This window comes from Heloderma suspectum, chromosome W, assembly GCF_057233095.1.
Source record: "Heloderma suspectum isolate Gila_16-S chromosome W, 16-S_ref, whole genome shotgun sequence".
Classification (NCBI taxonomy): domain Eukaryota; kingdom Metazoa; phylum Chordata; class Lepidosauria; order Squamata; family Helodermatidae; genus Heloderma; species Heloderma suspectum.
In genome coordinates, this window is record NC_139475.1 from 65,318,783 (window position 1) to 65,340,593 (window position 21,811).

The 21,811-nt window shown below is 47.3% G+C and overlaps 1 protein-coding gene across 1 annotated transcript; it reads left to right on the plus strand.

Moving 5' to 3' along the window:
* The first annotated feature begins 2,626 nt into the window (after nt 1-2,626).
* LOC146334104 (RNA-binding protein MEX3D-like) lies at nt 2,627-19,304 on the plus strand. The gene is made up of 2 exons (XM_084825372.1): nt 2,627-3,299; nt 18,040-19,304. Exons 1-2 carry the CDS (start codon nt 2,627-2,629, stop codon nt 19,302-19,304), a joined length of 1,938 nt encoding a protein of 645 aa, XP_084681498.1.
* Nucleotides 19,305-21,811: the final 2,507 nt, after the last annotated feature.

Below are 21,811 nucleotides of genomic sequence, written 5' to 3' on the forward strand. Positions count from 1 at the left end.
GACAGACACTGAAGCTGAAGCTCAAATAGTTTGGCCACCTAACACGAAGAGAAAACTCACTGGAAAAGACCCTGATGCTGGGAAAGACTGAAGGCAAAAGGAGAAGGGGACGGCAGAGGATGAGATGGCTGGATAGCATCACCGATGCAATGAATATGGACTTGAGCACGCTCCGGGAGAGAGCGCAGGACAGGAAGGCCTGGCGTGCTATGGTCCATGGGGTCACGAAGAGTCAGACACGACTGAACGACTGAACAACAAGGTAGGCATAAGACTGCAGCCATACTCTTTCCATTTGTGTCACTAATAATGATGATAGGAGTAAAAACCCCAAGAACTCCTTGACAATAAGCCCAATAGATTGAATAAATTATGAATAATACTGCTTTATTTTATTGGTGTGTTTTTCTTTTTATTAACAACAATAACAGAAGGAACCAACACTCAAAGTAACATAATAAAATAGTTTTTTAATATGTGGATGTGGAAGATAAGAAAATAAACATACACATTACTGCATTCTTTATTATGCTATTTTGTTTGCCTATCCCTTATATTATTAATGGTGCATTCCTTTTGTTATTGTAGTTAATTATAATGGAATAAAACACCAGGCAAAAACACTCAAAATAATGCAATAATATTTATTGAGAATATGTTAGGTTCATCGGTTCTTTTCCCTTCTCTCCTTCTGTTATCAGCAGTAGTAAATCATATATATATATATATTGTTCTATTGTTGTTGTTTTGTTATTATCTTCATTATTTTATTTCATTTTTAATTTCTATTTAAAGATGTATTTGCTGCCTTTCCATCAAATGGTCTCCAGGGTGATTTACACCAACCTGGGGGTGAGGAGCTGGAAAAGGTAAAGAAATTTAAAGCAATTCCCCAGGGTTTTTTAATTCTGTATTTTTGATATTCTGGAGAGTTGAGTGCCTCATATTGAAACAGAAAGGCAGGTTAGAAGTATTTTAAATAATATCAAGAACAGCAATCCTGCAATCCTATACCACTTTACCTGTGAGAAAGCCTCATACAACTCAAGTCTTGTACTAATGCTGCAATCCTATGCACACTTACCTGGGAGTAAGCTCCACAGAACAGAGTGGTACTTACTTTTGAGTAAACATGTATACATTGGAGCTGTGTGTGTGATGCAAGCCTAGGATTGTCCTCCCTTGGCCTCCCCTGTAAGTTTAATTTGGCATGCAAACCATCTCTGGACTTTGGGGGCTCTTAAAAACAACAACCAATCACCTAACTTTTGCAACCTCCAAACCAGGTGTTGGAGGAGGAAGAGATCTCCAAAATGGTTGTTATTGACACCAGCTTTTAAATAATATCGTCTTGTATTTTTTTTTTTAAGCACCATAGCTTCTTTGGCAATTCAAAAAACAACAAATGGGGTGTTATTTTATGGGGTGGTGGTATTTTAGTGGATAATTGTTTTCAGCTGTTTTAAATTTTGTATGATTTAATTTTGCTGTAAGTCAGCTTGAGGTTTTTTTGAGAAAGGTGTTTAAGAAATCTAACTAATAATAATTTTAGCAAAAAATTGATCTTTTAGTTACCATTTACAACAATAAAGAATTTTTTGAAAGAGCTGTTTATTAATTAAATCAGCAAAGACAACAGCAAACCCAGATCTGGGCTCCTTTCTAATTTTAATTTGAAAAATAGAACACCAGATTGCAACAACACCGCCACAAAAAGATTTTTAAAAATACTAAGAAATTGATGATGGTGTCAACTTTCATGGACCATAGAGTCCATTTCTTCATGGGATGTTGACCTAACTTGGCAGGTTTTTGTATCTGTACCTGGTTTTGTGTGTGTGTGTGTGTGTATGTGTGAAAGAGAATGTGTGTAATTGTAACCAGTGAGCTCAGAGGGAAATGAAATGCAAAAAAACAAAATGCAGAAAGAAAGAAATCAAAGAGAAATTAAATGCAAAAAAGCAAAATGCGCCCCCCCCCCCCGAGGGAAATGAAATGCAAAAAAACAGAAGTCCAGAGGGCGACAAGAACGCTCGAGCGTAAATGTATATAAAATAAGCCCAGTGCAAAACGCACGGCCGTCTTTCCAAAGCAGGAGTTTGAAGGGCGGGCGTGGGTGTGTTTTGAGCGCAGTCTTGTAGCGGCTGAGGATGATGAAAGTTGCAATCCGCGGCGGCGGCGAGGGGGTGCACAAGCGGTGCATGTGTTAAACCCTGTTGGGGGGCGTGGGAAGAGGTTTCCCCAGCGCATGCGTCGTCCTCCTCCTGGGCCAGGCTTGCATTGTTGGGGTGGAGGTGACGCGCTGCTGCTGGGTGGGACGGAGGCGAGGCAAAGGCAGGCGAGCAGCGGGTGGGGGCCGCTCCTGGCAGCCTGGGCTTGTCTCTCCCACACCAACACCCCTTCTTTCTATCCTTCCGTCCCTCCCTCCCTCCCTCGCCCCCTAGCTGGGATGGCAGCAGGAACAGCAAGCAAACAAAGGACGAGGGCGCGGGAGCGTCTGGGGCGAGAGGAGGAGACCTGGGGGTGCAGCAGCCAGAGGGAGCCCCCAAGCCGGAGGCTGAGAGGGAGCGTCCCAGGCGGGGGGGGGCAGGAGGAAGAGGAGGGCGGGGGGGACCAGCAGGTAGCCATGCCGAGCGCCATCTACCAGTTGGATGGAGGGGAGGGCTCCTGTTGCCCCTCTCCTGGCTTGGGGGGGTTGCTGAACCCCCAGATGGTGCAGCCTGCTTGCTACAGCACCAGCTGCTTCCCTCTGTCAAACAGGCAAGAGGAGGAGGAGCACAGCCACCACCTCCCAGAGCATCCTTCTCCTCTTTTGCAAGCAGCAGGGGCCACCAAAGGCCAGGAGGAGGATCCATCAGCAGAGCTCAGGTTTGCCTTGGATCAGCTCTCCATCTTGGGGTTGGAGGAGGAAGAAGAGGAGGCAAGAGGAGAAGAAGAGGTAGTGGGGCAGGAGGAGGAGGCCAGGGAGCATGGAGGACCACAAGTGATGGAGACAGGAGATGCAGGAGGGCTGGCCCACTTTGGCTACCCCAGTGGGGGGCCCGGGACTGCAGCACTGCCCAAAGGAGGGGGACTGGTCCTGCTGGATCCAGAGGGTAGCCCCCCAGCCTCCAGCTCTGCCTCCCCCGCTGAGCTCTTTGGGGCCTTCCCGCCCCACCTAGGGCACCCCCTTCCTCCACAGCACCCCCTGCTGGCCAGGCAGCTGGGCATCATTGGCAACCACAAGAAGAGCGTCAACATGACTGAGTGCGTCTCTGTGCCCAGTTCGGAGCATGTGGCAGAAATTGTGGGCAGGCAAGGTAAATGGTAATAATAGTTGATCCTCCTTAACCATTACAGGGTTGCTTTGCTCCCACACCTCCTTAACATGAGCGTAGTGGTGCAAAGGATGAACAGGCAGAGCAGGCTCATCCCTCTCCCCCCACCCACGCTTCATTGTCAACACACACCCTCAGTAACTCACCAGTCTCCCATGTGGGCTTTTGAAACCTCTCTAGTTTGGCGGGGGGGGGGGGGGGCTGCTTTTAAAATGGGTTCTTGCCATCTCTTCTTATCGAACTTCCTGATTATGATTAAAAAACCATATTTTTGCAGGGTATTTTTTGAAGCGCATCTTATAGACCATACCAAGCGTTGAGGATAAAACAAGCAGGTGGGCCAATTTTTAAAATGGGATTTGTCCAGGGAGGAGGTAATTGGGAAATAGCCATGCTTGGGGGCATATACACCGAGGCCTAAGCTAGAACTCCCCCCCCCCCCCGCCCCGTGATCAGTTTTACATAAGGATATGTTGACCATTTCTAGTGCTTTAGCTTCATAAAGATGAACATTGGGGCGTGGGGGCTTAACTTCTCTGCACCCCCGGACACCTACTTCTACACCTTTTATGTTTATAAATACAGCCATATTTGGCTTTCTTTTTCTCTTCCTCAAACCCAGGTTCTAGGGGTATTGAGATCCCCAAAGCTAAGAAATGTGATAATCTCTGGACCTATCCCATGTTGCTTTGGGGTGACTTTAAAAGTCTTTTTGTTCTTTTGTGTCATAGAAATGTGGAGTAGAAGGAAGGAAGGTTTAAAAAACAGTTCGACTTTACAGTTGGAAAAATTAGTCATGGTTGAAATAATATATATTGGTCTTCCACCCACCCCCACTTGGTGTGAGAGCGATAATCTGCATCTTTATGAATTATATTTCAAGACAGTCTTTTTTGTTTGGAAAAGACAAGCAGCCACCCAGACTCACTTCAGCTGGCGTACAAAGTTAATGTGTTTGCCACTGGACTTCTTATTACCCCCTGTCCGTGAGACTTGGGCAGAACTGATCCACCTTCTTGAGCCTGCAGCAAAGGGGTGTAATCTGTCTCTTTTCGCATTCCACCTCTCGATGGGACTGTGGTTGCTATAGTTTCTTTGTGATTTGCTAGCTCGATGTGGTTCAGCCAGTCGTTTTATTTTTAACATATTTTAAAACTTTGGTTTGTAAACTTCACTTCCTCAGTGATGAATGAATATATAAGGAAGGGAGATAGGCACGTTTCCTACTGCAGAAATTGGCCACAAAGAGGACAGTTGGTCAAATGGTGAATGGGTCATTCTGTTCTCCTCCTTTACTGTGGTTCTGTGTTAAAACAACCAACTTACGCTAATATAAATCTTGCAAAAATGCAGCCTTCCTACTTTACAGAATGAAAACTGTCCATGACAAAGAGCATTTTATGGTATTCAAAATGTACACAGGATCCTGCCCTTCCTGGGGAGACTCCTAATCTTTCTTCTCTGTTGGCCACCCGATAGGGGAGAAACTCGCCATCTGTAAAAGGCTCAAGTAGTTGTGTAACATGCTTGTATTTCTAAGTGGTGGTGGTGGTGTCTTTCCCCCCTCTTGTTGTAAGTGGGGCAGAATGTCTGCCCCATTGTTCGCTTTGTTAGCTGAGACCACGCTGTGTTGAGTGTGGTGACATCACGCTCCTTGCTTCCTATTGGGTGGTTCTGGAAGCACCCCCTCTTCCCACCCACCCCTAGGCCACTCCCAAGTTAGGGTACACCATGCATGTCTTCCAACTTTTTCCCTGTTTTTCCCCATCTTAGCAAAGTTGAGTGCTTAATTTCTAGCAGAGGGGAAAGAGATGCCATTGCTCAAGTCCGTTTCTAAACCTCACTTTCTGGTTGGGAAACCCTTCCCACTATTCTTGGCACATGGGGACTGTCTGGGTTTGCTCAGTAGCAGAGCAAAATGCACTCTGTACCTGCTCAGAGTTTTCTTTACTCTGTGTCTACCTTGCATGTTCCAGGATGGAGGCAGAGGCTAAGCAAAAACTTCTTTTCAAGGGTAGTAACGATGAGCTGTGGAAACAGTTACAGAGTACGATCAGAAAGATTTTGTCCTGATCAGGATTCATATGATTGCACGATTGATGTGCATGACACTTTTTCAAATGTATCATAAGAACTAGAGCCTTGTTTCCTATTTTAAATAATACTTATTTTTAAGATGAAAGGTGAGTTTCTCAGGCAGAAGGGTTCTGTGGCCAGCAGCACGTTCTGTGACTTTCTTTGAAATGTGTGCGGTTGTGTTCCTCGGCTTCTCTCGATTAGAAGTGCTCCCATCCCTGCCTGTATCTCTGACCTTGTGGCCTCATTTTAAAATACTGCTTCTGCCATGAGAGCTTTGGCTATTGGGCGGTATAGAGAGAAAGGAAAGAGAAAGGAAAGAACGAAAGAAAGAAAGAAAGAGAAGGAAAGAAAGAAAATGAGCTCGTTCTGTAACAAGCCCTGATGCTCTGAGTCCCCTCCAACTTTAATAGGTGGAGGATAATAGCTCCCTCACAGTCCTTGAGGTGATGTGTGTGTTTCCCATAAGCCAGTCTTAAAAAGTGGACTTTATGCGTTTGTTTTTAGGGAGAGACCTTCCTCTGTACCTTTTGAAGATCCACCTGCTAGGCAGCTATTAAGAGACAGAACTTCCTTCCTCATCATCCTGATCCTTTTGCATTTCTGCCTGTCCACGTGCTATTGAAGGCACTGAATTTTTATTCTTAAAGCTGGCCGCTTGGGTTCTGGGGCCAAAATATCTTGTTGTGTCGTCGTCGTCCCCCCCCCCCCCCCCCCGCAGAATGATTCAAAAGCAGCCTCTGTGTAGTGGCCAAATTTTGGCTCTGTGGTATGTCCCTGGGGTAAGTTGGCAGATGCCTTCTCAAACTGCCCCCTCTTGGGTTGCTGGACTGTCTATAATGTGATAATTTTATGTTGAGTGGAACTGGCGCCCCACCACAAGATGTTTTATTTCCTTCTTTTCATTTTATGAATTTACTAGCAAATGAGACTGGCTTCTCACGGACTGGACAAGCCCCTATTTTCATGCAGTGGAGTCCTCAAGCAAAGTTTTGCAGCTGTCAGAGTTGGCTACATTGTACCCTTCCCCCCACATCTGAGTGAAGCCATGCCCACTGGCACAGCCCCTGCCATGGTGCACCCCTATAGCCCCCTAAGGGAGGGGTCTGTCCACTCCATTCCCCTGAGGGAGGGCTGCCCCACAGCAGGGAGAAGGAGCAGGCATATAACTCTGCTCCTAATCTCCTAATCTCCCGCCATTAATCTCCCCTGGCTTCAAACTATATGGACTGCAAAACTATGTGTTGGTTAGGGACATCTAGTGGCTGAAGATGCTATTGCAGGTTTCACCCATGTCAACACATTTCAATTAATTCTAATTCATTAATGTGCTTTTAAAACAAAATACCCCTGAGTTGCACACCCCTAGGTCCCCTTAGCGTGCATGATAAGTTTCGTGTGTCTAGGTTTCATGGTCTTGGCACTATGGCGCTGACGGATGGGCAGACAGATAGACACACATTCTCTTTTATTATTGTAGATACCCTACCCTTCAATGTAAAAACATTTCTAGGGAGGCTTAAAAAATGCACCAACACTCTACAGCAGGAAATGTTCCTGTGTATTCGCCCATCCCCTCAGGAGTGACCCTGTTCTAGGCTCCAGACAGTCCGAAACGGTGGCTCTTTAGTGAGTGAGGGACACTTTGTTCATGCGCAGAGATGCCTCTTCTGAGGAAGTGATGCTGGCTAAAATGCCTGTGGTGATGAGAGTGTGTGTAGAGGAAGAGCTTGTCTGTTATACAGATCCTCAGAGGGTGGTGATGCACCTCAACTACCCAGAGAGGCGCATCATGCAATCAGTCCCTCTCTCCTATAAGAGTCTTGTCTGTTAGGGTTGGGCCATCCATTGCCAAGAGTTTCCCCTCTGAGGTAGATGCAATTTTCTTTCCCATCAACATCAGCCATTCACTTGTACAGGAGAAATCAAAGACCAGTGAAAACCAACCTTATTGCTCAGTGCCTTCCAGGCTCTCTTGGTCGCACCACAGAATGCTGTCAAGTGGCTTTCGTATGCAGAGGTCACTTCATTATCTCTTTCAGTAGGGAAGGGACACTGCTAAATGGGTGCACTCAAAGGAGGGGCTACAGATTTTTAATGTAGGATTTACATCCACAGATACACACTTTATTTTACACCACTTGAAAAGGGTTCCAGAATCGATAACATGGAAGTCCTGATTTTACGAAACAGTCTCCTTCTAGACTCCTCAGAAGTGGTCTGCGAGTCAGCCCACTGGTCCATCTGCCTCAGTTCTGTCTTTACTGACTGGCAGTGGCTCTCCAGCGTTTCAGACAGGGAGTTTCCCCAGACCCACCTGGAGATGCCGAGAATTCACCTTGGGACTTCCTACATGCATAGCACATGCCTGCTGAGCTATGTCCCTTCCCTTAAAAATAAAGTAAGGCTCCAGGCCTCATGATTCTCAATCAAGAGTTGGTTTAAATAGGAATGTGGAAAGTTGCCTTCTACCAAAAAGGAATTTGGCCCATGGGCTGAAAGAAGTTCAGTTCCCTACTTTGTACCATAGCCTTGGGATTGAGGATTGCCACCTAATCAGAATCTTACCAGTCTGGCTGGAGTTTTAGCCTCTTGGCTTGTGGCTGGGATTGAAGCCAGGAAAGCTAGGGCACGTTTTGCTCTTGACGTGCATGTCCAAGCTGTTGTAGCAAGCATGTGAATAAAGGCACTGTGCAGGGCATGGTGGCTCCATTTGGACTTGTAAGGACATAAGAAGAACCATGCTGGATCACTCCAAAGGTCCATCTGCTCCAGCTTCCTCTTTCCAGCAGTGGCCAACCAGATGCCTCTTGGTAGCCCACGAGTGGGGCATGGAGACAGCAGCCCTGGTAGACTGTCTCTGAATTGGCACTGATAGACCTCTCCCCCTCCCTTAATTTGTCTAATCTCCTTTTAAAGCCAGTGGTCATTGCCACATCTTGTGTCAATGAGTTCCACAAATTAACAGTGTATTGTTTGAAAAAAAGGCACTTTTAAAATTGCCTTTTTGAAAAAAGGCACACTCATGTCTGCTGTGTAGAAAAGGTTTAAAAACCTGTGGAGACAGACAAACTCTCTTATAATATTATTTATTATTTATCTAAAGTATTTTTATCCCGCTCCTCCCCCCCCCCAATAAAAGATAGTCCCTGCCTGCAGGCTTACAATCTAAAAAGACATGACAGGCAAGGAAAAGGGGATGGGGCAGGAAGAGGAAAAAAATCAGTAGTTTTTCAGCAGGACTGTTGGAATGGGAGATGAGAGGCTTCCCCTCTCATCTCCCCCCATACAGCCTGCTGTGATATTAGAACTCGGCGTCACCCATTAAAAAGGGATGGATGGATGGATCCATCTATTTCCAGGTCATGTTGGTTCCACATGTCCGTTTCATCTGATTTCAACTGATCATCTGATCAGTTGGCAATTTTGAAGAAAATTCACAAAAGTTCACATTTATTTTCATACATAACTTTCCTTAACATGCGCATTTTCGTACACTGTTTTTGAGCTGAGAACTGCTGTGCAGAATTTTGGAGAAGTGCACAGTCCAAAGGACAACACATATTAGTCCGGAAAGTGCAAATGAAGTTGGTTCACTGAAAAATTCCATCCCTGTCATTTAAAATTTGGGGCAGTAGATTCAGAATGGACAAAAGAAAACACACAACACAGAAGTAGTTTATGGAATTAACTTGCCATGTGATGTAGTCCCTCGTTTAGATGCCTTTAAGGAAAAGGTATACAAAGCCAAGGAGGGCTTGCCCTGTCTGTAGTTTCTAGCCATAATAGTTAGATGGGGAGGGGGTTGCATATTAGACATAGCCCATTTATTGCTTTATCCATTCTATGCCTAACTGAAATTTCGGTCTTATGACTCATTGGTCAGTACATGATATAGTGGCATGCTTACTTTTACATTAGTATGAGTGTATACATCCTATCAACTTGCATTCTTTGCAACAGCAGCTAAGAAAAAGTGAGCAAGTTTCTTGAAGGAAGTGCAACTCTCATGGCTGGGAATGATAGGACACATCTGGAGGGCTCCAGTCTGGCCTATGGCTATAAGCAATGAATATTCATTGTATTGATCACTAAGTGGAACCTCTGTTCGTAGTACAGCTCTAAATGTCAGATACTGGAGACAAGCAACAGGGGTGGAAGGTCTGTTACCTTTTTGCCCCACTTGTGGGATTCCCAGAGGCGTCTAATGGCCATTGTGCAGATGGATCTCTGATCGTATCTATCAGCACTGTTCTTACGGAAGCAACCACACCGATCCAGGCTACATTGGGAACTTCTGCTCTCTTCCAATACCAACTTTTATAACCATGCCTTTAAGGATAAATAATTAAAATGAATATGTGCAAGGGGTGTGCATATGTGTGTGTTTTCCTAAAAATAGCTGGAGCCCTGCACCCAACTGCAGTTTCACAGGGAGAAAGGGAGATAGAGTGTGTGAGTTTTTAAGCAGAGATATTTCCTTGCATCAGCCAGGATTTTAAAAAACAATGCAACAGGTTTTTCCCCCCCTAAGGCTATGTACACTTCATGATTGGTATGTTTAGCCCCCTCCCTTCTGCAGCTGCATGTAAGCCTCAGTTGTGCAGAAGCACAGGAAATCAGCAGCAGATGGTACAGTCCTCACAGTTCAGCCCCTAAGAATCTCAGCTTTTGGTAAAATTGAGACAAGTTTCTAGTCCCTGGCATTGCAAAGATAACTGCTTGGAGAAAAGTGGTCAATGTGTTCGGAGAAACCAGAGGAGTTGCTGACTAAGATACCCAGTAGGGTGTGAGATTCAGTGTGCATTTCCTGCCCCATTCTTGCAAGTCCCAGAAACAGGCAAAGTATGGAAAATAAGATAAAAATTTAAGTATACTTAAGGCTGCAGTCCTAACCTTCCTCTCAGACCAGCTGACGAACCTTAGGAAGCCGTGTGCGGAGAGGGAGGTCTGCTGGTGAGTCAACGTTTCTGCTGCTGGAAGTCCCCTGGGATGCTGGCAGAAAGCTCTGTGGGTGCAGATGTTCTGCCAGTAGCTCAGGGGAAAACTGGGCATGTTAGGAGTGGGTGTGGGTCCACCAGATCCAAAGCCCCGTGTTTCCCCAACATGCTGATAGAAACAGCTTAATGCTAGCCCTAGACACACACATCCCTCCTGCCCGGGCTGCCATGAAAAGATCGGGTAATGGATGTGGCAGCTGTTCTGTCATTGGATCTACTCCATCCTCCTCCGCGTAAATATATGGTAGGACTGCTTTGCCCATTACATAATTTATAGTTTGCAGAATTTCAGGCCTATGGACAGTTACTAAACCAGCAGCTATTCCAGCAGGTTGTATAGAGGGAGATGAGAGAGGAAGCATCGCCATTTCACCGGTCAGGCTGAAAGGTTACTTAATTTTTTCCTCTACCCTCCCTTTCCCTTTTTCCTTGTGTGTTGTGTCTTTTTAGATTGTAAAGCCTGCAGGTGCAGGGACTGTCTTGTTTTACCAATTGCATGTAAGCTCCTCTAGGAGCCCTTTTGGCTGAGGAGCAGGATAAAAATACTTTAAATATATAAATAATATTAACCATTATAGAGATGGAACCTCCATGTTCAAAGGCAGTCTACCTCTGAAGTACCAATCAACAGGGACAAACAGCAGCTGGTGGCCATCTCTTTCCTGCTTCATGCCCTACTTTGGGGCTTTCCCAAGCTGTTCTTGGAAGCAGAAGTATAGATGTGAAGGCCTGGGTGGGGAGGAAAAGGACAAAAATCAAAAACATCCCATTTTTTTTCAAGGACCCCACCCCCCCAAAAAATCTCTTAGAAAAAGGGGATTTTTTTCCTCTGAATCTTTCTTCTTACCCTCATTTTCCCATTTTTGTTTTTTTATTGAGCCTTCACATCTCTAAACAGATTGTTGGAGTAGATGGATAAATGCAAGTAATGGGTTGTCATGTGTGCCATATTAATCTAAAGTAAATGCAGGTACTTTTGAGAATGCATTTCTCCATACATTTTATGTCAGGTATGCAGGACCTCAGGCCTAAGGGCCAAACCCAACCCTCCGGGGTTCCCCGAAAGGCCCTACCCCCTTCCCCTCAGCCACCGATCCTTGGTAGTTTCCTGGCATTTGTGCAGTTTCTTCCCCATTCTAAAAGGTTGAATTCCCTCTCCTAAGGCTAGTTAGTGGCAGCAAGGGCTTTAAAATACAACATGCTGGGGTGTGTTTGTGTTTTTGGCCCCACCCCTTTGGTCCCGCACACTCACACACACACCCCAGTGTCTCTAAAATTGAATTTGGCCCTTGAGTTGAAAGAGGTTCAACACCCCTGGCCTGGATGAGCTGATTCTGCCAGCTGGTTTCTTGTGTCCTTTGATGGGTCTCTTGGCTTTTGCCAGCCACACAATCCAGATTGAGTCCCCATGTTCTGGAGCAGTCTGCCCCTGAATAGAAGGTGCTGGGGGCAAACAGCAAGGAAGGGCTGTTGCCCCATCATTTATTTATTTGCTTTTATGCATTTCTGTACTGCCCTCCCATGAACATTTCCAGGGCAGTTGACAATAAAAGAGCAAGAACAAGAACAGTTGTTACTGGGCCGGTGTTGACACCTGCCACAACCCCAGGACCCTGGCATGGGGTCCTACTTCTGGCACCTGCCTTGCCCCCTTCCACTTAAAAATATATATCTTGTTGGCAATCTAAGTAGTGCTGGGTGGCAGGGTCTAGCCAATGTTTACATTTCCCACAATGCTCCAGAGCAATGCTGTTTCAAGGGCATTCTGGAAAAATAACAATGTTGTCCTAAGCCAGCTGCTAGGTGTTGTTTGAAGTGCTGCTGCTACCGCCAGCAGTTATATCCACAAGGACTCACCAGTGGACAAGGGGTTCCACTAGGCCCCTCAAATCTGGAACCAGCCCCAAACCATCAAAATTGTGAAAATGTTTTACTCCAAGTGGACCTATGGCCCGACTGGAGTCTACCCAGAGAAGGTGGGTACTGTGGTGGCTTCCTTCCTGTGGAATTCCCTGCCTCTGGAGGTCAGGCAGGCACCAACACTGGGTTGTTTTCGGTGTCTCCTGAAAACAGCTCTTTTCCTGGAAGCCTTCCTTGATTAACCAGCCTCGGTTTTATTGGCACTCTGTTGTCCAAAGAATAATCTTAATATGTTTCTTCTTTTTATCTTTTGTTCATTTTATCTCGTTATTCACTGCTCCGGAATCTGTTTAGACATGGAGTGGTATACAAATGTTGTAAATAAAATAATAAATTTTGTTGTTCAGTCGTTAAGTCGTGTCCGACTCTTCATGACCCCATGGACCATAGCACGCCAGGCCTTCCTGTCCTGCGCTCTCTCCCGGAGCGTGCTCAAGTTCATATTCATTTCATCGGTGATGCTAGCTATTCAGCCATCTCATCCTGTGCCGTCCCCTTCTCCTTTTGCCTTCGATCTTTCCCAGCATCAGGGTCTTTTCCAGTGACTTTTCTCTTCGCATTAGGTAGCCAAAATATTTGAGCTTCAGCTTCAGTCTCTGTCCTTCCAATGAGCATTCAGGGTTGATTTCCTTTAGGATTGACTGATTTGACCTCCTTGCAGTCCAGGGGACTCGTAAGAGTCTTCTCCAGCACCACAGTTCGAAAGCATCAATTCTTCGGCGCTCAGCCTTCCTTATAGTCCAGCTCTCACAGCCATACGTTACTACTGGGAAAACCATAGCTTTGATTAGACGGACCTTGTCGGCAAGGTGATGTCTCTGCTTCTTACTATGCTGTCTAGGTTTGCCATAGCTTTCCTCCCCAGGAGCAAGCGTCTTTTAATTTCATGGCTACAGTCACCATCTGCGGTGATCTTGGAGCCCAAGAAAGTAAAATCTGTCACTGCTTCCATTTCTTCCCCTTCCATATGCCAGGAAGTGATGGGGCCAGATGCCATGATCTTCGTTTTTTTAATGTTGAGTTTCAAACCAGCTTTTGCGCTCTCCACTTTCACCCTCAATAAGAGGCCCTTTAGATCCTCTTCGCTTTCTGCCATTAGGGTGGTATTGTCTGCGTATCTGAGGTTGTTGATAATTCTCCCGGCAATCTTAATTCCGACCTCTGATTCATCCAACCCGGCATTTCTCATGATGTACTCTGCATATAAGTTGAATAAGCAGGGCAACAATATGCAGCCTTGTCGTACTCCTTTCCCAATTTGGAACCAATCGGTTGTTCCATGTCCGGTTCTTACTGTTGCTTCTTGACCCTCATACAGGTTTCTCAGGAGACAGGTAAAGTGGTCTGGTACTCCCATCTCTTTCAGAATTTGCCACAGTTTGTTGTGATCCACACAATCAAAGGCTTTAGCGTAGTCAATGAAGTAGAAATAGACGTTTTTCTGGAATTCTCTTGCTTTCTCCATGATGCAGCGAATGTTGGCGATTTGATCTCTAGTTCCTCTGCCTCTTCGAAACCCAGCGTGTACTTCCGGTAGTTCTCGGTTCACATACTGCTGAAGCCTAGCTTGTAGGATTTTGAGCATCACCTTACTGGCATGTGAAATGAGCGCAGTTGTACAGTAGTTTGAACACTCTTTGGCATTGCCCTTCTTTGGAATTGGAATGTAAACTGACCTTTTCCAGTCTGGTGGCCACTGTTGAGTGTTCCAAAATCGTTGGCATATTGAGTGCAGCACTTTAACAGCATCATCTTTTAGGATTTTAAATAGCTCAGCTGGAAGACTGTTATCTCCGCTAGCTTTGTTGTTAGTAATGCTTCCTAGGCCCACTTGACTTCACTCTCTAGGATGTCCGGCTCAAGTTCAGTGACCACACTATCATGGCTATCAGGGACATTCAGATCTTTCCTGTATAGTTCTTCTGTGTATTCTTTCCACCTCTTCATAATCTCATCTGCTTCTGTTAGGTCCCTGCCCTTTTTGTCCTTTATCATGCCCGTCTTTGCACAAAAATTTCCCTTGATATCTCCAATTTCCTTGAAGAGATCTCTAGTCTTTCCCATTATGTTGTTTTCCTCCATTTTTTTGCATTGTTCATTTAAAAAGGCCTTCTTGTCTCTCCTTGCTATTCTCCGGAACTCTGCATTCAGATGGGTGTATCTTCCCCTTTCTCCCTTGCTTTTCGCTTCCCTTCTTTCCTCAGCTACTTGTAAAGCCTCATCAGAGAGCCACTTTGCTTTCTTGCATTTCTTTTTCTTTGGGATGGATTGAGTTGCTGCCTCCTGAACAGTGTTACGGGCCTCCGTCCATAGTTCCTCAGGCACTCTGTCTATCAGGTCTAATCCCTGAAATCTATTTGTCACCTCCACTGTATATTCATCAGGGATATGATTTAGGTCATACCGGAATGGTTTAGTGGTTTTCCCTATGTTCTTCAATTTCAGCCAAAATTTTGCAAGAAGCAGCTCATGATCTGAGCCACAGTCAGCTCCAGGTCTTGTTTTTACTGACTGTATAGAGCTTCTCCATCTTTGGCTGCAAAGGACATAATCAATCTGATTTCGATATTGACCATCTGGTGATGTCCATGTGTAGAGTCGTCTCTTGTGCTGTTGGAAAAGAGTGTTTGCCATGATCAGCGTGTTCTCTTGGCAAAACTGTATTAGCTTTTGTCCTGCTTCATTTTGTACACCAAGGCCATGTTTGCCTGTTATCCCGGTTATGTCTTGACTTCCTACTTTGGCATTCCAGTCCCCTATGATGAAGAGGACATCTTTTTTTGGTGTTAGTTCTAGAAAGTGTTGTAGGTCTTCATAGAACCGATCAACCTCAGCTTCTTCGGCATCAGTGGTTCGGGCATAGGCTTGAATTACTGTGATGTTGAATGGTTTGCCTTGGATTCGTACTGAGATCATTCTATCGTTTTTGAGATTGTACCCCAGTACTGCTTTTCCCACCACCCTTTTGTTGACTATGAGTGCTACTCCATTTCTTCTACGGGATTCTTGCCCACAGTAGTAGATATGATGGTCACCTGAATTAAATTCACCCATGCCTGTCCATTTTAGTTCGCTGATTCCCAAGATGTCGATGTTCAATCTTGCCATCTCATGCTTGACCACCTCCAGCTTGCCTTGATTTACTGACCTTACATTCCAGGTTCCGAAACAATATTGTTCTTTGCAGCTTCGGATTTTCTTTTCACCACCAGACACATCCACAGCTGAGTGTCCTTTCGGGTTTGGCCCAGCCGCTTCACTCTTTCTGGCGCTACTTGGAAATTCCCTCTGCTCTTCCCCAGTAGTCTATTGGACACCTTCCGACCTGAGGGGCTCATCTTCCGGCGTCCTCTCTTTTAGCCTTGTGATACATTCAATGGGGTTTTCTTGGCAAGAATCCTGGAGTGGGTTGCCATTTCCTTCTCCAGTGGACCACGTTTTGTCAGAACTCTCCGCCATGACCTGTCCATAGCTTATGGCTTCACTGAGTTGCGCAGGCCCCTTCGCCAGAACAAGGCAATGATCCATGAAGGGGAAATAATAAATAAAAAGCCTAAAACTACAACCTATTGAGTAGAAAGAGCAGTCAAGAGTAGCAGCTCTGAAACTCATACCTGTGGGAGAGCCTGGTAAAATAGAAAGGGTTTTGCCTGGTGGCAACAAGATATAAGAGTTGCCAACCAGCAACCCTAGGGGGAGGATTCCACAACAGAGGGAGCCACCACTGAGAAGGCTCCTTCCTTGGTTGCTCCTCACCACACTTCAAATCGTGGGGACACCAGTGATGTTCTAGGCCAGCCTTCCCCAACCTGGGGCTCTCCCAAGTGTTTTGAATGACAACTCTGAGAATTTCTGACCCTGCTGGATGCAGCTGATGAGAGAGCTATAGTCCCAAACATCTGAAGGGCACCAGCACTTCAACTTGTGCTCAAAACCAGACCAGGAGCCAGCACTGACAAGATATGTTCCCAATGCCTAGTCCCTGTTAGTAACTTAGCAGCTGGGCTTTGCACGAACTGAAGTTTCCAGGTAGTTTTCAAGGACAGCCCCACGCACAACACATTGCGGTAGTCGGTCCTGGAGGTCCCCAGTATATGGAGAACTGTAGCCAGGCTATCTCTGTTAAGGAGGGACCAGAGCTGGCCTATAGACCTCAGCTGGTGGAAGATACTCTTCACTATGGGGCCTGCTGGGAGGTCACCCCTGCCGCCCTCTGAGCCCCTCAGGTAGCCAGAATCAACACGCAGATAATAGGGCTCTTTTCCAAGGCTTTATTCCCATTCAACCCAATGACGCTTACAGATGCTAATTGTTTGATCCTCCGAGTGAGACCTAAGAGAGCTGCCTACTCGGGGATTCTAACCCTAGGAATCAGTTGATCACCATTTGGAGGGGAAGGTGGGAAACCTCTGTACTTATGGGCTAGGAGGAGAGAGTCCACCCCTTTCCCGTGGGGCATCGGGGCGCCGCTGTTGCCGTCGCGCCAAGTGGGCTGAGCGCCTCCTCTCAGCGCCCGCCATCTCCCGCTTGACGCTGCGCCGGTGCCTAGCTTCCAGAAACTGCTGTTGCGCCTCCCTCTCCCTGCCAGGGTCACTATCACTCTCAGGAATGTGTACCGGGAGGGGCTCTCCCCCTGGCTGCGCCTCTGAACAGCGCACGGGTTCCTCTCCCGCGGTTTCTATCTCTTCCTCAGAATCAGAACAGTTTTGGGGCTCTCTGGGCTCAGATCCAACCCTTACATGGCCCTCCAATGACAAAGCTGGATCTGTGAGCACCCAGAGTCTGAATCTGATCTTTATGGGGGAATGCAACCCCCCGCCCCGGAGGCCATCTTCCTGGGCAGACGAACCACCTGCTGTCAGGTTGCCCCTGTTGCCTACGGAATCCTCCAGTAGCCAGAATCAGCACTCAGATAAAAGGGCTGCTTTCCAAGGCTTTAATTCCATTTAACCTAATGAAGCATACAGATGCCAATTGCCTGAGACTCAGAGGAACTGCAAAGAAACAGCTATCTAGAGGTTTCTAAGGATTAGGACGTCAGTTGATCTCTGTTTGGGAAAAACATGGCAACTCTGAATTTAAGGGGTGGGAGGGGAAGATCTCCCCCTCTCCCATGGGGCCTCGGGGCACAGCTGTTGATGTCGAGCCAGTCGGGCTGAGCGCCTCAGCTCGGCTTCTGCAATCTCTTGCTTGTGCTTGCACCCGGCATCTAAAAACTCAGGTTGTCCCTCCCTTTCCATGCCAGGGTCACTTTTGCTCCCAGGGATGTGAGCGGGGGGGGGGGGGGGCTGTGCCTCTGAAGTCTGATATCCTCCTCAGAATCAGAGCTGCCTTGGGACTCTATGGGCTCAGATACAACCCTGACACCCACTAAGACAGGGGTGTTGACCCTCTGTGGGTGGGTCCAATGGCAAAAAGGGGGGGAATAAATACCACCATATTTTAGCTTAAACCTCTCTGTGCCAGTAATTAAGCCTTAGTTGAGGCATTTCAACCTTTTAGAGTGGGGGAAAAGGGTGCACAAAACCTAGGAAACCACCAAACAATCTGCTGTGGGGGGAGGGGGTGTAGCCATCTGGGGAGGGCTGGATTTGGCCTCCAGGTGGGCTGGATTTGGCCTGATGTTCAACACCGTTGCATTAAGCATGCTTCTGTCTTCTCAGGATTGAGCTTCAATGTATTGATGTGCTGGCTAATGTTCTTTCTTCCTCCTGGTCTGGTTTCAGGATGCAAGATCAAAGCTCTGAGAGCAAAGACCAACACCTACATAAAGACCCCGGTGAGAGGAGAGGAGCCGGTCTTTATTGTGACGGGACGGAAAGAGGACGTGGAGATGGCCAAGCGGGAGATCCTTTCAGCCGCCGAGCACTTCTCCATGATCCGAGCCACGCGCATCAAAGCCAATGGGGTGTCGGGCTCGGTCCTGGGTCCCCCGAATCTTCCAGGGCAGACCACCATCCAAGTACGGGTCCCTTACCGCGTGGTTGGGTTGGTGGTCGGACCAAAGGGGGCCACCATCAAGCGAATCCAGCAGCAAACGCACACCTACATTGTGACCCCAAGTCGGGACAAGGAGCCAGTCTTTGAGGTGACCGGGATGCCAGAGAACGTGGACCGGGCTCGGGAAGAGGTAGAAGCTCATATCACCATGAGGACTGGCTCCTTAATTGATGTCAACGTTGACAACGACTTCCATTCCAATGGCACTGATGTTTGCCTGGACTTGCTGGGCAGCAACCCGTCCACCCTGTGGTCCAAAGCCCCCAACCCTGCCCGCCGGACTCTGTCTAGCCTGCACAGCGATAACCTTAGTTCCTTGGGTAGTGCTACCTCGGCGGCAGAGCCTTACTTTGGGGGGCCTGTAGCTGAGGGGCCCCCCAACAGTCCCTTTGGCTCCAGCAGCAGCTTCCCATTCAGCGAAGCCCCTGTGCTGGGCTCAGATGACTGCGATTTGGGGTTTGATTTCCTGGCCTTGGATTTCACCACGCCAACCACCATCTGGTCCCCGTTTGAGCCCCCCGCCAACCCGCTTCAGGCCTTCAACAGCTCTTCCTCCTCCTCCCAGAGACGCAACAGCAGCCTCAGCGGCACGGCCACACCCCAGCATTCGCCAACCCTCCCGGAGGCTGGGGTGGACCATCCTTTGGCCCGGCGCATCCAGAGTGACCCAGTCAACGCCCTGTCGTGGCTGCCGACTCAGGGCTCTCTCTCTTCGTTCTCCAACAGCACTGGCTACTCCTCTTCCTCCTCCTTACCCAGCAGTGTTTCGGCCACCTCGGGCTCCCCGACGGATTCCAGCGGCTCCGACGGGGCCCGCAAGAACTCCCGCGAGTGCATGGTGTGCTTCGAAAGCGAGGTGATCGCTGCCCTGGTGCCCTGTGGCCACAACCTCTTCTGCATGGAGTGCGCCACACGCATCTGTGGCCGCACTGAGCCGGAGTGTCCTGCCTGCCACATGCCAGCCACACAAGCCATCCACATCTTCTCCTAGCCAACTGGGTCCGCAGATGCCACCTTGCAAAATGCTTCCCGCTCCCTCCCTCCCTCTCTCCCTCCCCAAACATGGCTTTTTCGAACGGTTAACTGTTTCTATCAACCTTTTTTCAAAAATATAAAGGGATTATTGCATTGGGGATGGGGTGGGAAGGGGAATCTAATGCATCGCTTATGTCTCGCTTGGCTGAAAGTGGGATATGAAGAGGGCAGGAGAGAGATTAAATAAATTTGCGGGGGGGTGGGGGAGAGATTACGACGTGTGTGTGTGTGTGTGTGTGTGAGGGAGAGGTGCAAATTTCTGATTGATTGATTGATTGATTGATTAACATATTGTTCACAGAACAGCTTTACCACTCAACGTGGGCACATAGGCCGGGCTGAGTGAAATGTTTGCTGTTCCTCTGACTGTTCGTTCCAAATAGTATTCCTCTTGGCAAAGATAAAACAAATCAAGCGAAAACTGAGTTCCACGTGCACTTTTGAGGAACACAACAAGGGTTGTTGTTGTTTTTCTTCTTTTAGCATTTTTCTATTAAAATAGCAATTTTTATTTCTTTTTGTTTGTTTTTGTATGCAGTTACGTGACTGTGTGTGTGTGTGTGTGTGTGTGTATGTGTTTAATTTTTGTCAGTAAGACAAATTCTATCTTGAACCCCTGCCACTCCTCAAATCCATGTGCATGGAAAGTGGGGAGGGTATTTTGGGTTTACCATGAAGGGGAAATACAGGTTTGGGGCAGGGGCGTTCCTTGAGGGAGGTAAGGGAGAACAAGTTTCAGCATAATGCAGCCTTCCCCAACATGGTGCCCTCCAGATGTGTGGAACTGCAATTCCCATCACCCCCAGCCAGCATGCATGATGGGAGTTGCAGTCCAACACATTTGGAGGGCGCCATATTGAGGAAGGCTGGAATAATGTAGACACGCAAAAAAAACCAAACACCTTGTTGTGGTTGGCCTCTTGTTTCTTTTTTTAAAGTATTTGTTACATCTATATATTTAGGGAATTTCTAGAAAAATTACTTCATTGAATAAATTTTAAGAACTAAAATATATTTTATTTTTAAAAGATGGGGCTTGGCGGGGGCGGGGTGGGACACCAGATATTTAACCTTGCAACTACTAAAGTTCTGATATTGATTATATATACATACACACACACACAGAGTCAGGGGCAGAAATATTGGCGCAAGGACAACTGTTTTGGCAGTTGGCCTCTGTCCACCACCACATTGAGGTTGAAAGGAAACACACCAAGATGGGAGTGAAGTCAGGACTTTCAGCTGTAATTCAAGGGGTTTAGCAAAAGTGGGGCACTGACCATTCAGGAAGGACAGCCGGTGGCCTACACACACCCCCATCATTGGTGGCTCAGAAGTTATGGAGCAAACCAACATCATTTCAAACTGAAGGATTGCCTTTAATACCTGGGTGAAAATCCTTTGCAGTCAAAGAGTGCCTGAAGCCTGGAACCCATGGACATGACCCAATGCTGAGTTTCCTCCCTCGCGATGCTTTGCCAGGCCTTCACTGCAGCTGCCTTCAGCTGCTGCTTGTTTGTGGGTCTTTCTGCCTTCAGTCCTGTCTTCAGTAGGTGAAAAGCATGCTCTACTGGGTGGAGATCAGCTGACTGACTTGGCCATGGAAACTCATGGGCAGCTTTTGCTGTATGTTTTGGGTCATCATCCATCTGCGATATGAAGCGGCGTCCTATCCGTTTGGCAGCATTCGGCTGAATCTGAGCAGAAAGTATAGCCCTATGCACTTCAGAATTCGTCCTGCTGCTTTTATCAGCAGTCAGGTCCTCAATAAACACCAGTGACCCGGCTCCGTTGGCCGCCATACATGCCCAGGCCATAACACTGCCTCCACCATGGTTGACAGATGATGTGGCATGCTTGGATCATGAGCTGTTCCTTTCCTTCTCCATACTTTTCTCTTCCCATCATTCTGGTACAAGGTAATCTTGGTTCCTCAGTCCAAAGAATCTTATTCCAGAACTGGGCAGGCCTTTTTAGGTGTTTGCTGGCAAAGGCTAATCTGGCCTGTCTGTTCTTGAGCGTGACCAGTGGTTTGCACCTTGTTGTGAAGCCTCTGTATTTAGCCTTCATAAAGGCGTCTCTTGACTGCAGATGTTGACCGTGACATGCCTACCTCCGCAAGAGCATTCTTGACCTGGCTAAGTGTTGTGAAAGGGCTCCTCTTCACCATGAGCGGCGTTCTGGGGTCATCCGCTTTAGTTGTCTTCCGTGGTCTGCCAGGCCTTTTGCTGTTGCTGAGCTTGCCAGTTAAGTCCCTCTTTTCCAGGATGCTCCACACTGCTGTGTTGGCCACTCCCACTGCTTTTGCTCTCTCTCTGATGGGTTTATGTTGTTTCCTCGGCCTCATGATGGCCCCCTTCACTCGCATGGACACCTCTTTGGGCCTCGTGTTGGGGTTCCAGTGAACAGCTACCAGATGCAAATGTAACCCTCAGAACCACCTCCAGGCCTTTTGTCCGCTTG